The 16,667-nt window shown below is 33.7% G+C and overlaps 1 protein-coding gene across 1 annotated transcript; it reads left to right on the forward strand.

Annotated features, from left to right (window-relative positions):
- The first annotated feature begins 1,357 nt into the window (after nucleotides 1–1,357).
- Nucleotides 1,358–14,399, forward strand: LOC120335652 (ubiquitin carboxyl-terminal hydrolase 1-like). Its single transcript, XM_039403213.2, has 10 exons — nucleotides 1,358–1,722; nucleotides 2,378–2,501; nucleotides 3,669–3,792; nucleotides 4,259–4,394; nucleotides 5,814–6,698; nucleotides 9,348–9,425; nucleotides 10,049–10,173; nucleotides 10,495–10,612; nucleotides 12,128–12,314; nucleotides 12,807–14,399. Exons 1-10 carry the CDS (start codon nucleotides 1,573–1,575, stop codon nucleotides 12,983–12,985), a joined length of 2,106 nt encoding a protein of 701 aa, XP_039259147.2. The 5' UTR covers nucleotides 1,358–1,572; the 3' UTR covers nucleotides 12,986–14,399.
- The last annotated feature ends 2,268 nt before the right edge of the window (nucleotides 14,400–16,667 follow it).

Genomic DNA, 16,667 nt, shown 5'->3' on the forward strand with positions numbered 1-16,667 from the left:
GTTGTATATACATTGTGCATAAAATTGAAAATTATACGCTATGTTTAGTATTATATATGGCCAAGTCAAAACATGCTGAGACTGTTCTGACATAATGAAATCGAATCTTTGAGGTTTCTACTTTTTACCAATGGTGTTGCAATGCTGCCTTTATTGGAGGTTTTCATGAAACGACCGTCTTAAACGACGAAAATTCAGTCATTTTTAAACAACTCTCAAAATAGTATAAAAATTTTTATGCACTGTAATAGTCGTTTTAGCTTGTTTACTATATATTAACAATACAAGTAGTGTAGTTAATGATTGTTTTGCTTTATTTGCTATTGTAAAACTAATCAAAATATACACTTTCTTTTAAAAATCATTGGGAACATATAATTTTACGCGTGGGTATTTTCTGCGATTCTGTCAGTCACAATTTCGTGATTTGCTGCTAGCTTCACAGAGGTATCTTTGTTGGTTCCCCAATCCTGTCGAGTGCTCCGCAAGGCGCAAGCCAAGTTTGGTTAAGGATCTAAACTTTAGATTAAATCAGTGAGACCCGTAAAACGCTATTTGCTTCTGCATAATTATTGAAAAAAAATGTTGGCTCCAATAGAGGTTTGACACAAAACATTCCGAACTTTGAGTTCTAAATTGTTCGCATGTCAATACAGCATTAGGTACCGGTACCGGTACATTATTTTTTTTTTACGGTAGTTTCATTTTCATATGGTATTTACCTTGCAAACCATAGAATGTTTTTAATCTACAGTCTGACAGTTTCCATTGCCTGATTACCGGTACCAGATTACAGACGTTGAGGTACCGGTAGCCTACCGTACTCTACTTTAATTGGTCAAAAAACAAAATCTACGAAAGCAAAGAAAGAAATCTGGATATGGAATCTGAATTGAAAATAACTACAGTTGGATTATAGTTAAATATTTTAGAGTTGTTTTATCGGTTGTGATGTTTACATGAATTTAAACTATTATTATACAGATATAGTCTAGTTCCCGTACTACTGCACTATATATATAACAGTTAGACTATAATCCAGTAATCTTTGTTCGTCAATTCTTTAATTAAAGATTACTGGATTAACATTTTGTACGGCACACTATACAAACTCCAAGAATTTCCCTCCATTTGGCTCAACAAAACAAACACTCCGTTTGTCTCACAAACAAGGGGCGTCTGGCAGTGGCACCACGTCAGATGCTTCATATCGCGTCATGCTTGTCCCAATAATAACCTAAATTATTATATTTTTTTGTACAATAAAAATCAATATGGAGGCCCAGACTTGGATCCAGGTCTTGCAAAGGAGGGGTTTGCACTTAACGGGTATATTGATGTCCTTTAATGTGGGGGCTATTCTTGGAATCAGGGATCTGTACCCCACCGTATGAGCTTACCCAGTTACCATTTCTTTGAGATAACTACAGAATCTTATTCAAGTTATCGTTTTTGACAATACTGAAAAAAAATAATACTTTCCCTTCTTGCTAAATACATTACAATGAAATTGTTTATATTCCACTTTTCAATATTTTAATATATCCCATATTTTGATAATATATGAATTAGATGGATATACCATCAACTCCAGATATCCAATCAACAGCAGATGATATATTTTCAACTTATGGATTAGATGATTTCGAAGAATTTCCAATTGTACCTTTCATTGGATTGAGAAATTTAGGAAACTCTTGTTTTTTCAATAGTGTTTTGCAGGTATTGTCACTTAATACTAGTAATTTGATAATGTTGATTGATAACTCTGGAAGCCATAAGGCATGATTAATTAGGTATTCTGGCATGGGGATTGATAGGCTGAAATTTTTATTAGATAGGTATAAGTAATAAACATATTTAGTAACATAAATTCAGATTTTTAGTAAAGCTATTTCCATTTTCCTTGACAGATATTACGGGTAAACTGAACTAAAATTTTAATTCTAAAAAGTTTTTTTCAAAAAATTGGCATTTTTTGAATATTGGATTTTATTTGATAAATCTTTGACTGTATCTTATTATTTTGGTGATTAAAAATTGGTCAAGTGAAATGCCTGTCTGACGTAAAAACTAAAATTCAGTACTATGATGTTATTAGTACCCACCACTATCATTCCATTCTTATCCGTTTTCATGGTTTCATCTTAGATTAGGTCAGGACTCAAAGATGGTCATGACTTGATATTGGATCATTATAAATACATGCTAAAAATATTTATCCGCTTCACATGATATAATTAAAAATATTCGGAATGCAGAGTGATTGATTATTTTCGAAGGTATTTGGAATAGTAACTTATGGAGCATTGGCCATCCTTTAGTTCCACCATAGAAACATTATATGTTATAGTCTAACATTTTTATCTTGATGCAGATTCTCTTTTACTGCCCTGGTTTTCAAAAATGTCTGACAGAGATTGCAGAGAAAATAAAAGATGGTTCAATTGAATGTTCTGGTAATGCTGTGAACAACGATGACAATCTGAAATTACTTCTGGGTGAATATAAATTATTTTTTTTATTTTGTATTCATGTCAGATTTGTAAATATTTTTACCTATTCTTGTAGATGATGTAATGAAAATACCATGAACATAATATAAATTGTTTGCTCATAAAATATCAACGAAACTGGTATTAAAAATTATGGGGTTGGTCTGTTGGACTTTTAATTTTTCCTTTGAAATTGGTCTAAATCTTGATATTTGGTAGTTATAAATTGAAGAATTCATTGAAGTAAATTCTTCTGCTTTTGGCATTACTTCATTAGGATTTTTGTTATCACTCATCTTTCTGTGGACCAAAGCTATATATATTGTATTAAATTGCAATAATTCACCTTTTCATCCAATATCACATGATTGACTAATGAACCAAGTTATGTGAAATGAGTTTGAGACTTATAAAATAGAAAGCATTATCAAACCAGTAAAAGGCATGTACATATTACCAATTTTTTTGCTGACCATTAGTTCTAGCAAATATCTGAAAGGATACATTACTAAACTTGTAGTGTGGAAAAATATATAAAGAATAAGTAACTTTATTGATCATCATTTAAGACAGAGGAAGTGTCAATTTTCAAGTCGTGCTTTAGTTGCTACCAATTATACCTTCAGCATGTTCTTTCCAATTTAACGTGAAATGTGAAAGTATTTTATATTGATCAATACCCGTGTTGAGGTTTATATTTTTAGGTATTGTTTTTTGCTTCGTTCCATTCAAATAACATTTCAATTTTTTTTCTTATACTATTTTTGTGCAAAATAACCAAATATGTTATACGGTATTTTAAAATTGTTGAATTCTATTTATCATACATTGACAATGAAAAATGAAATGTCATGTTGCGATAGAATTAAATGTTAAATGTGAAGTCTGAGTGGAAGTTCTCCTATTGATTATGTTCTATTTAAAATGTTGTAATTAGGTTATATAGAAGTCTTTTAATATATTAGAAAAACGCGAGTTAACTTACAGATGGCAGATGCCCCCGATTATTACATAAAGTTATCATACCAATCAACTTTTTATTAATGTAGCTTTTTTTAAAGTTAATATTTCAAATTTCCATTTTCAAACTAAATTTTACGATATTTCCTATCACATTGTTGTGAAGCATTAGTTTGAAAATTGCATTCGCCATTCATATTGTTATTTATTTAGAATTGCAAAAGCTCTTCATTCACATGAGAAACAATCAAGATGTTCTTCTCAATTCATCAGATGAAATAATTGACAAAGAAAATATTAAAGCCGTGCGACCTGAAGATTTAATGCAAATTTTGAGGTAATGATGTTTCGTTATTGTTGAAAAAACGATGTCATGGTAAAGGCTTGTATAACTTTTTTATTTTATTCTTCATTTACAATAGGGAATTTTCAAATCGGTTTGGTTTTTAACTTCTTCTTTTTAGAGGTTATTAATTTTGAACACCATTAGAATTCTCTCAGTCACCTATACAGGTAACTCTTCGGAGAAGGAAACCTTAATTGACCATTGGTTATGTTGAACTATTTCTGCACCATGGAGGAGACTAGTAATTATCTCCTACAGGGTTTGATTCTTGAGATTTTTGGTGGTGTGTTACCGCTATTGCAAGTGTGTCGTGTCTCAAACGGTCAGCATAGGGAAATAGGCGTCAATTTCTCTTTGAATCTATAATACACTTCTATAATTCTCCAAAAATACCTGAAATCGTAAATGAAATAAACTTTAAAAATATTCTACATAAATTACTTTGTTTTTAATTTAGGAAAGTTTATCCTGCATTTGAGCCATATACCCAACAAGATGCCCAAGAATGTTTGAGATGTATTCTCAGTATTCTGCAAGATGCAATGCAACCATTGGATGGAGAGAATAAAAGCGAGAATTTATCAAAACCAATGGTTAGATATTTAAACTGATTTCATAAGCAGGTGAATCTGTATAAAGTAAAAATTGTAAAAACTGAGTCGCCAGTCATAGTTTGAGAAAATGATACAAAAATTAGGGATCAGTATTTACTCTGATAATTCAAATGTATTTACTGAGGAGTTTGCTCTAAATTTCAATTTTGGCGGACGAGCAGAATGGCCACAATTATTACTATATCATACACCAGGGGTGGGCAACCCTTGGCACAGCCTATTTATTCGACACGCGAGCGAGGCCTCGGAAATGGGTTCATTCTCCTTCAGATAGAAAATTTCAAGACTCTTGAACTTATCTGATGAGACTAGGTGTTCATTTTTTCATAATCGTTTGTAATAATTGGTATTTATTTAAACTCTTTTTGTCCTTTCATGGCATATGGCTGCAAATACATTATGACGTAACTAATGAGTGAGCTTTCGTGATATTTAGTCGAGAAGTGCGCAGCATTCATTTTACTACACTTTACGTAATATAGTTTGTCTGTGCCACCCTTTTTCTTCATTTCCGCTTGATTTATGAAGTCCTACAGCTCATGTTGGTTAGAGTTACTTGCTAACTCATAAATTGATTTCGAAAGGAATTTAAGCGATAAGAGCAGGGAATACAGGAGAGAAGTGCAGAAAACAAACTATTGCGTGATTGGGATGCCATTCCCGAAAATTCTTCGTGTCTTAAAACTTTGCGCAACTCCATTACTCTCCATGTTTTCATCTGCATGTGCTTGTGAACCCATGTTCTCAGTTGCGAACCTTATTAAGTCTCGTAACAGGAGTAGCCCGAAAGATGAAGCCAGTAGTTCGTGTATTTCTTTGAAAGTTACAAAATATAAACCCAACGTAAAATCTCTATCAACTGTAATGCAGCAGCAGAAGTCTCACATATATAAAATAAGAAAGGCAATCAAATCTACTTGTCGAACTGATATTTCCCTGAATAGTGAATCTGTTTGTACACGTTTAAAGGTTATTCTTGTGTATTTTTACTTTTAAAGTATCGAAGCATTGTTATTAATTTTGGTCGGCACACGGAAGAATTTTGTCGTTAAATTTAGCCGATTTTGGCACGCGAGCCTAAAAGCGTTGCCCACCCCTGTCATACACCAACATTTATTATATCATATAACTATTGATTTCTATTGTCTGTGTTCTAATAGTTGGATGTTCTGGCATTCTATCTTGCATTTTGCAAAGTTTACTCAGAAAAGTATGACATAGATTATATTTTATGTTAGAAACTGACAAATGTAACAAAAATGGGATATAATTTATCATATATATTATATTTAACATCTGAATTCTTGTTCCTAACTTCATCCTGTCATTCACTCGAGTAAGTTTTTGGATTTGGCTTGAAAATTTTTTTTCCTTAAAAAATTTGTATTGTTCCTATAGATCACTGACAAGACTTGCAAGGTGTTTGGAGGCAGAAAGTTTGGTGACACTGTGGTGGTATCTAGTACAAATGAGAAATCGCAAAGAGAAAATCAAGATCCGAATATCAATCCAATAAAACAAGTATCCAGGACAACAGCTTCTCGAAAAAAACACATGAAGACATTTTTAAGGCGACCATTAAAAGTGAAATCCAATAGCGAAGAACCAGTTCAACATTTTGGTGGAAAATCACCTACCAATGTTGAAAATAAATTAAAAACTAACATAAAGTTAATGCGTAATGAACATTCATTAACAGAAAATGAAAATAGTGTGAATGTGAAGAGTTCTGGCTGTTTTGGGAAGTTGACAAAAAGGCATGTTACCTCAGACAATATAGTTCAGAAAAGCAGTTCATCACTGATATCAACACCAACAAAGAGACCAAATTCGTGTGACATCACCTCCCTGTCACCTCCAACCAAACGAAAAAAGTTGAATATCGGTAACGGAATAAAAAGTTTTTGCAAACCTTTCTCATCCAATTTGAACAAATCTAAATTGCCATGGCAAACTGATAAAAACAAGTCGTACTCACTAGTGGAATCTAATAAGAGTGGGAAACGAAATCCTTTCAAGGTTATACTCAAATCAAGTCAAAACTCACAATACAAAAAACTTGATACAGAAGATGCAAAGATCAATGGTTTTGAAGATGAATTTCTTGAACCGGAGGATTTGATTGCAAATGTAAACGATCAATTAGTAAATAATAAAGACATTGATGAAGAGGAAATCAAAAAACCACTCAAGTTTGTGGAAAATTTATTCCAAGGTCTTCTTGTTAATGAAATAAGATGTATGGAATGTGAAAACAGCGTCCAGAGAAAAGAACCTTTTATGGTAAGAATGCCTATTCAAGATTATTGAATATAGTTATGATTCTACCATTTCTATGAAATAGTTGTTCTATTAGATTAGTTGACCATTCTGATTCTATGTAATATTCATTGGATTTGACCTTGTAATTTTCCACAAGGGGTACATCCAGTGGCGCAACCAGACCGTTTTCAACGGGGGGGGGGTCCGACCGGAATTTACACAGTGCAACCACGACGTAAGTCGCAACGCCTCTAGGTGTCGCCCCGCTGAAACGCGATAAATTGCTCGTGGTTAAAAGGGAAACGCCATCGATTAAATCCCAGCCTTCAGCTTACCTTGCACTCGTTCATTAACGGCGCTTCGCTATGTCTTGCACCTCGTGGGTAGCAAACGCCGTTCATTACATTCCAGCGAATTGCTAACGTAAAGCTGTTAATTATTTTCAACGTTTCCCTCGCTTTGCGCCTCGTGGATAGTGAAACACGGCTTGAATAAATTCCAGTGTTTCCCTAGTGCCGCGCCTTGCTCGTTGGGTGAATTCGTCAAGACTAAAAACAAAATGCACTTCTTGCGAATGGACCTTTTCCCGACCCTACCCCCAGAAAAGTTCTAAACTAAACTGAAGCTCACCGGAAGACATGATGACAATTAAAATAATTGATTTACAACTAATTTTTGGAAACACAACTAAAAACTGACTAATTTAATGCAGGGATGTCCAAATCGAATTAAAATTCAAATATCGCAAACTTCAAATACTGTTTTTTCGTGTGTATAATAATCCCGAATATGGCGCACATATCCTAGCGTCGTCCATGTGTGGTTCGGCAATATATTACAGCTGACATGAAAGAATTTCGATAAACGCCGACTTGAAGAACTTATAAGACTTCGAGGACGTTTTTGATTTAAAATATTTTCTTATCGTGTATTTTAACTTAGTCGAGATGGTTCAGGCGTCCTCGGCAAATTGTGTCTTAATTAGTTGTTTTCATCCTCAGTTTCGATAGTGACCGAACATAACAGGAAATTTTTTCATTTCTTGTAATTTAGCGCGTATAAAATAGCTCGTAAATAGTATTTAATATCTATCGCAGATTTCGACGGCATCCGGCGTTGATGACAACATCGTTCAGTTTAAGTTAGCGGTATTCATTTACAAACAAAAATACATAACAGCCGACATGAAATATTCAAATCAGCGCAGAGTTCAAAAATAAAACACGTTTTATGGTCTTAATATGCACATAGAAAGAAGAAAGGACAGAGAAATAACGACTAAAAACTAAGAACGGTATGGTATGTTTGTGTACTTTTGTTTACCATCGTCATCATAATCAAATTAGTTAAACCCGATTCCCAAATTTCCGTCCGCCAATAATGGAGAATAAAGATGGAAAAACGTGTTTTACTTTTTGAGTCGGCGTTGATTTAAATTTTTCATGTTATGTGTTATAATTTTTTGATTATAAACCAATACCTCCAACTTAAAATGAACGATATTGTTATTAACGACGCCGGGATAACGATAAAATCTCCGATAGAAACCAAATAATATTTAGAAGCTATTTTATAGAGTGCAAGAAATTAAAAAATTTCCCGGTAAGTTCGATAACTATCGAAACTGAGAATGAAAACAATTAATTAAGGCAGGATTTGCTTTTAAGTTTATTGCCGAGGCGCACAACATATCTTGACTAAATTGAAATATACGATAACAAATGTAAAAAATTTTCAACCAAAAACGTCCTCGACGTCGTATAAGCACTTCAAGTCGGAGTTTATTGAAAACCTTTCACGACGACTGTTAGTTATTGCCGTACCACACATGGCTGCGATAAAAATCAATATTTTTCCGAAAATAATTTTCGTATCCAGATTTTGAGAGTTTCTACTGCATTATTATAACATGAAGACGGGCGGCGTTACATTGCGTCAAGATGATGAAGCACGAGAGTATTCGTCACAAGAGAGAAAGAGATAGCATTATGCTATTGTCGCTTTCAATTCGCATCGACAGCGCGCGATTTCTACCTTTTTGAGGTAACATATCTCATTTTCGAATACAAACATATACGCGGGGATAGCGATTATTACGTAACTAACAGCAAAAAGGTATGATTGAAGTCGGGCGGTGTTAAATTACGTCGAGGTGATAAAGCACTGGAAAAAAGTAGTTTTCACCGGATTGGTATGACCGTGGAACGACGTTGTTTGAACGTAGAACGATAATAAAAAAAAAACGAATTTCAAACGGGGTGGACACGACCCCCGTAACCCCCCCCGTTGGTTGCGCCACTGGGTACATCCACTGTTGATGTCCATTTTCATAATTCATGCTGGGATGTTAGTGAATTTATATATTTGTAATCAGCAGTATAAATGTCTGTCCGACTGTCCAAATAATTTAGCATTCTAAAGTTCATTTTTTGAATCCAATCATTATGGATTTGTTTCATATCAATTTTGATTTTGCACTTGGATATATGTATCAGTATTAGATTACAATAAGTTTGTTGGTCATGTATCTTGTGTTTTCATACGAAGTACAGAATGATAATATTACTTATTGTTTTTATATGTAAATTTAAAGTAGTTTCCCGTTTTCTGAATAAAACTGTAGCATTCCATGTGAAATATCACATATTGTAATCTGTATTCTATTTACAGGACATCAGCTTGCCAGTTCGAGAGAGCAGAAAAGCTTTGGCATTTACTGCAGAATCTAATAAAGAAGAATTATCAGAAGTATATAGCTTATTGTATACCTATTTTACTTATATACGCCTACCGGATATTTCTAATATAGTCTCATTTAGTTTTTGAAAAGGGCCTTTATCTTCTGATTTAATTTTTATAAACCCTTACAAATTTATATCAAATTGTATGATGCTTTTCTTTATAAAATTTCACGATATTTGAATGGTGTAATTTTGTGAAAGACTGATATTCATTTATTCAAATTTTGGATTGGTTCAATATTTGAAACAAATTCTCGATTTCTCAGAATACAACTTTTAGTTCATCCTTGGCTGCTGTAGTTATACATATTAAATGGTACTCCTGTAGTATGTGTACCAGGTTGGGGTTTGGCCATAATTTTATTTCGATTTTAGTTTGATCGCGAGTTCGGGGACTGTCTGTGTTAGCCCAATGAATACACCCCATGCCCATAGGTTTTTTATTTCCTTTACACAACTTGATGTAAACTAGGCGAACAAAATAGTCACCTCCATATTGGTACACATACTTCTGGAGCCCCCGAGAAATGGCATGTAATTTTTTTGTCAAAGCATAGGATATTTGAGATGTGGGATCTGATGCTCTATTTGTGCTACCAATGTTCAATTGGTTTTCTTGTTTTCATGTAGTCAAGTTCTGATGACGAGGATGAAGAATTGACTGACAATTGTTCTGTTATGTGGGGATTATCTGCTTTCACTTGTCATGAAATACTTGAAGGAGAAAACAAGTACTATTGTGATAAATGCTGCAGGTATTTAGTGTGGAAGTTTTCATTTTGACTGCAGGTCTCACTCAGTCTAGTTAGTCACTATGTTATTGTTAAAAATTCATTTTTGAGTGTCTTTATGAGGCTTCAACATTTTTATTAACTTCAGAGTCACTATCTCTTTTTGACTACCCAGTCTTCGTATAATTTGTATTGAATATATAATATCCTCATAATCGGTTTCTAGTTTAGCATCATAGTGTACAATTTGTATAATCATTCATTTACTGGATAATACATTAATCACTGAGCAAAATCCTAAAAATTGTCTGAAAAATTGAATGTAAATGGACTTATTTTTTCTAGGTACTCTGAAGGTGAACGCAAACTGCAGTTTTCTAGTCTTCCGCCTATCCTGACTTTTCATTTGAAAAGATTTGCAACTTCCAAACCCCATGCTGGAGGAGATGCATTTTGTGGCACTGTAAGTTCTTTTTTGTCTCGCTCCTGTCATGCAATCAGCTAGTATTATAGCAGCCATTGCTACTAGAGAAGTCAGACGCGCATTGTCTGTAACATATTACTAAATTCATACTCATCAGGATCTATTTATTACAAGGGTTTATCTGTAAAGCAGTCATTGCTAACTAGGTCTGCAAAATTTATTGGACACAAAAGATGAGTTATTGTTTTAGGGGAAAAAATTTACTTCGTTTTAAACGAGTTTTATTACTGAACTAATTACTGTTTTTTATATGACACGATTATGTGCCTTTTGCGCTGAACAAGGCTTTGTACCAGCAGTCACTGCTAGGTTAGAAGCTACTATAGATTTGAAGGGCCAGAATCCTTCCGATTCGACACTGACTATTTAATTGATTTCACTCCGGATGAGGTGGTGTGCATGGAATTAGAACCCAAAATTTTCCCTGCGATGCCATCAAGTTGATCTGAATGCTTTAACCAGCAAACTACCAGGCCCACAAAAAACTTTCAGTAGTTGAAGTGTTTTCTAAAATGCTCTTACCTCATTTGTCAATGAATTGCAAATCCTGGTGGTGACATTACCAACCATATATTGCAGGGTGATCCAAACCCAGGCCCGCAGCGTCATTACCTGTGGCCCGCGTCGCCTTTGTTGAAGGGTAATCGAAAATCGCATTTGGTGTTGTTTCGTCATAAAAATAACCAGAAAATCTTTTCAAAATCTTGTTACATCACTAATGTCACTGAATTGATTAGTGTCACGGCTAGCAACTAGCGTCTAGCGTAGTTGAATTGTGTGCCCGAGTAGTCCAAATTGTTCACTGGCTTTCTATCTTTTTGGTTGGCAATATATTTCAACAGGTATTATAACTAAATTTTAATGTAATGGCCTGAGAATAGAATTCTTTCCAGCGATGTTTTGCAACCAGCCTAAATGGTATTGTAAAAAATGCTTCTCGTATGTTAGAAAAATAGTAATTACTCTTCTGTACCTCACATTCGGTAAAATATGATAATTATTTAGCAGTTATGGCAAATCTAGTCAAAAACGCCATATTGCTATCATGTGAGCAATGAGCATTTCCAAATTTTGCTTTGAGAACCCCATCGATGTTCGAGAGTACTTACATTTGCGGGAGCACTTTCTCTGTTGTGAAGAGTTTGAAATCTTACATTAAATGTAGATGAACATTTCAGTGATTGTTCTGGCGTATTTTGCATGTTTTAGCTTGATAAATGACAAACAATGATCAATTGTTTGCACAAGAAAAGTGTTTGTTTTGTATTGCCCTGTTTACCTAGTTATGACACTATTGTGGCCCGCAAACAATGCAGAAATAATTTTGTGGCCCGCGAAGGCAACAACCTTGGACCACCCTGATATATCGGATCTGCTGTCTTGTTTGTATCAAACCTTAGTAGTGCCAGACAGTTCTCTCTGTATCATCAGATATCATTTGTCTCTAGCCCTGTTCTAACTTTTTCATTTTAACTATAAACAATTCTCATTCAGGTGTCGAAAATCAATAGCTGTCTTAGTGTTCCATTGCAATTATGTCTTCACCAATGGTGTTCTTCTTCTTGTGGGAGAAGTAAAGAAAAGTACATACTATTCGGAATAATCATTCACAGTGGTGTAACTATCTCAAGCGGCCATTACTTGTCATATGTGAGATTGATGAACTCATCTCTTAGTCGAGGTGAGTTTACGATTGTTTGTTATATTACAAGTATTTTTGTTAAAAAATCAAACCAGAACAAATACATGAATTTTTCTAAATTTGAACTCTACCATTTTAACCATTAGAAAATATTCTTCTATGGCTATATCTATATTATGTTTTTATTTATCAGTAATTGGGCCATTAATAAAATTCACTTGTGATGCCATAATACATTTATGTGGAAATGTCTGTTATGACAGCATAATAAATCAACAATGATGTCGCCAGGAAGAGGACTCACAAATGTTATAGACTAGGGCCTCTCGTCAAAGTCTGGCCCTGTGATTACAGCACTAAATGTGACAAAATATCCAAATCTTAATTTTTTTGAAGAAATGTAAGAGGTGCTCTTTTTCCTCAACAAAATCTCTCAATTAGAATAGAATCAATGGATCTAGCTTTCATTTAATTTCCGTGGTATTTTTGCCAAACAAATAACATAATTTTATTGTTCATATGCTAACTCAGGAAAGGAAGATATGGACGAGCGTCTACAAACATACGAAGATAGTTGGTTGGAAGCAGATGATGAACGAACCAGAATCATTACTCAAAAGGAACTATTGGACGTTATTTCACCGACAGATGTAGAAGGAATATCTAGGACTCCGTATTTGCTATTTTATCATAGAGTTGATGACATTTGAGCTTTTGAAACTTGCCTTTTTCCTGTGTTTTGTAGCTTTCCTATGAAAAACTTGGTTGGACCTTCGCTTACAATGATGCTTTATGTGCTATAAGTTTACTAAAAATTTCTTTGTGATAATGCCCAGTGTGTTTCAAATACCACGTAAGCTGCACTAAGTATTGCTTTAATATGATTTTAAAATTTTTAAAAAAAATTCCAAATCTCTAATTTGTGTGATGTTTAAAGATTACATTGAATCAAAATTTGACATTTTAAACAGTTTCACTTGAGATCAATTTGTAAAACTGTGTTTCTTTTTAGAGACAGGAAAAACTGAAATTGAATTTTAGAATTTTTTTGGTTTGGTGACACTGACATATCTTTCGTTTTTTTATTTTTTATTTGTACACTTGCTCATTTAATGGAGATGTATTTCATCATCATTTACTCAAAGGAGGTGGTGGGTGAGAACAATTTGGTTGTTCAGATGAACAATTCTTTTTTGTGTAAGAAGAATACACTGTCATGATTATCTCATTAATGCGTCTATTCGAAATGAAATAATTTTAGCATGGCAAACTCATTGATCTAGTCATTTCAGTCAGTATTATCAACTAACAAAAACCTCATATTATACATTTTTTTGTTGTAGTTTGCTCAAACTCGTGAGCAAAACTGGTAAGTGCATCATTGTTGATAAATTTGTTGAAATTGGACTAAAGTTCTGATGTGTGAATCATTTCTTTGTGGACAAATACCAAGCCAATGTGTTTCAATTTATATTTTCTCAGAAATCAAAAGAAACTACTGCCAGGAACAAAATTAAAAAAAAAAAATTTTGAAAAATGAACTGCTTTTTAATAATTATTCATTTATTCATGTATGATTTGTTCAAATTGAACTGCTGCCAGAAGAAAAAAAAAAAAATTCTGAAAAAAAACCTTAAAATATCATCAACTTAGTTCAGAGACAATAGTAATTTCTTATTCTTCTGGAAAAAATGTTATTAATATCACGTATTTGTTGTGATTCAATGGGCAGGACAATATTTTACAGCTATCTGGCACCAAAAATTGTAATTTGTACTGTAAAAATGTTTTTCGTCAGTGTGATTAGACATTAATAATATAATTATAAAAACTTAAAAATAATCAAGATATTCAGGAAATTGACTAAATTGTATGATGAATATTTTACGTTCCTGATACGGAGTACAGATACCATAATTTTCTATGATTCATAGGAAATTGTATGTATAACTTTTTGTTGGGTTGATCGATTTAAATATTTTTTGAAATATTGGGCCAATAATTCTTTGATTTAAAATTGAATGGAATTTTATTCTGCCATTTCTTTTCAGTTTTTTCCTCAGCACATATTTTCTGTTCGTTTTACTTACTGTCACATTTTCAATAAACAAATATGGGAAGAAATTGACTAGTTCCGCAATATACCATGATCACCATGCTACAGCGATAAGAATTGTAACCAAGTAATTATTCATTGCAAATCTTCTCTATTCATTGCAAATCCTTCTCGCTGCCCTGGATGTGATGGCCAACAGATTATAATTGAGGTTGGAAAAAGGCCCAAAAAAATCATCCTCATTCATAGCTACAAAGTACGAGGTACAAGCGGGTTTTCAAACCACGGCCACAAAATGCAAATAAAAGTTATACAATATGACTTGTGTAAAAATAGCGATGTCATTTTAATGCCTACCTGGGCATGCTTCGATGAGAATTCAACTATTTTGACAAGGATCAAAGAAGAACGAACACACAGTAATTTTCCCTTCACGGGTTCTCAATTCCTGACATTTATTAGTTTTTCTTTTGAAATATCTATCCGCCGATTCCGACAAATAGACTGCAGTATTTTTTACTTATTTTATTTCGCGGAAAATATATATTTGTCTCCAACATTACACTATCGATATATTACTTACTGAAATGTATTCACCCTATCCTCCGTTGATATGGTAATCTATACTATACGACATGTCAGTTCCAGTAATCTATCTATATCCTATACCAGACATAGGCAAAGTACGGCCCGCGGGCCAAATCAGGCCCGTTGGTTAATCTGGCCCGCCTGATGCTTCCACAGCCAAACTGGAATCAAATTTCGATGTTTTACCTAAAAATAGCTCAAGAAATTTGTTGAAATTTCGGTTAAATTTAGTTTTTGCACGAGGCATATTGTTTTCCACCTTTTCTTTGTAACACTGTAAATATTGTTCATAAAATGTAACTAGATTTACATGGCCCGCCAGAAGAGATGGGCAAATTTTTTGGCCCCTGGTTAAAAAACCTTGCCCACCCCTGTTGTATACTATACGATCAACGATTTCAGCTTTTTCCATCAGGTCCAATATATATCTTTTTCATGATCGATGTCATCAAATGGACGAGATTCCTCTTCAGATTGGTCACCTGTACAATCACAACAATTGTTACAAAGCTTAAATTCAAAAGCTTGTTTCAAATTTATTCAGAAATTGCAAAGCGTATTGAAATAACAAATAAAATTTGCTAAATGCATAAATAATCCAATCTGATTATTCAACCAATAAAACTGAGATAATTAGACAATCAATATTATTTTTAGATGTTTTCATCGGTATTCAAGTCTTCTGCTTTCATATGATGGGACAACAAATGCAATTACCTAAGCCCCTAACGATATCTCTAGCCAGAGGATTAACCAAATCTACCATAGCCCTTAGAAATTTCATGAACTTTGTTATCAGCTGAACGTGATGCTTCTTCAGATTGGTCACCTGTTAGAAGTACAACAATTATTGCGAACTTGAAATTAGAATTAGTTTTTAAAAGTTTTTTATAATGTTGTTGACTGCTCAAGCAAACTTTGTAGTTGATATTAAAAAGAAAATGTTTTAGTTTCGCCATGATGTATTAAATTGATTACTATTCACAATTAGCTAATTCCTCGATGGCTTTTTTAACCGAAGGAACAAACACACCCCAAAATCTCACTTTATCTTTGTTGTCGGTCGAGCGCAATGCCTTTCTTTTTCATGATCTTTGTCATCAAGTGAATGTGATGCGTCTCGTGATTTACAATGTAATTTTACTTTTGATAAATGAACACAAAAGACCTCTTCCAAAAAAACCATAGTGCTATCTTTCAAAAAAAAATCTAAATCCTGTCTTAATTTCCGGGAAACACGGTAAGAAGTGCTGTACAGTGTACAAAACTGCTATGAGTAAAAAAGCCACATAGTCATTCTTTGTGTAGCAAATTTTTGTTCTTTTTGGAAGATCGTAAAAAGGAAACTTTCACAGGTTAGAATTTTGGTTCAAAGCACCAAAATTTCTTTGTTGCGTTCTCATGTTATCCTCTATTCATTGGTAAGGAAATCGATGGTCCAGGAAATCCTAATGTTAATTAAGTAGCTAATAAGTACAAGTAATAGACTATTGTTCAGTAGACACTAGAATAGACTTGAAAAAAGCCAAAAAAAACGCCAAAAAGCCAAACGGAAATTCTGACGCCAAACGCGTTTGAAAAAAGCCAAAAATGGCAAATTTGGCGTTAAAAAAGCCAATATGGCAACCCTGGTTCCTGCCATTCCCGGGACGGTTGGTAGCCTTAGCATCAGCAGGTCTTGAATAGTTTAAGATTTTGCCTACTTTCCCGATTTTTCGTAGGCTATATGTGTGTGTGTTGACTTGCAT

This window comes from Styela clava, chromosome 2, assembly GCF_964204865.1.
Source record: "Styela clava chromosome 2, kaStyClav1.hap1.2, whole genome shotgun sequence".
In the NCBI taxonomy this organism is placed as follows: Eukaryota; Metazoa; Chordata; class Ascidiacea; order Stolidobranchia; family Styelidae; genus Styela; species Styela clava.

Bases quoted from the DNA above. Each gene is read 5' to 3' on its own strand.
- LOC120335652 (XM_039403213.2), top strand. From the start codon at position 1,573: ATGGATATACCATCAACTCCAGATATCCAATCAACAGCAGATGATATA. The intron at 6,699-9,347 runs GTAAGAATGCCT...TTCTATTTACAG, and splicing joins AGAGAAAAGAACCTTTTATG to GACATCAGCTTGCCAGTTCG. The intron at 12,315-12,806 runs GTGAGTTTACGA...ATGCTAACTCAG, and splicing joins GAACTCATCTCTTAGTCGAG to GAAAGGAAGATATGGACGAG.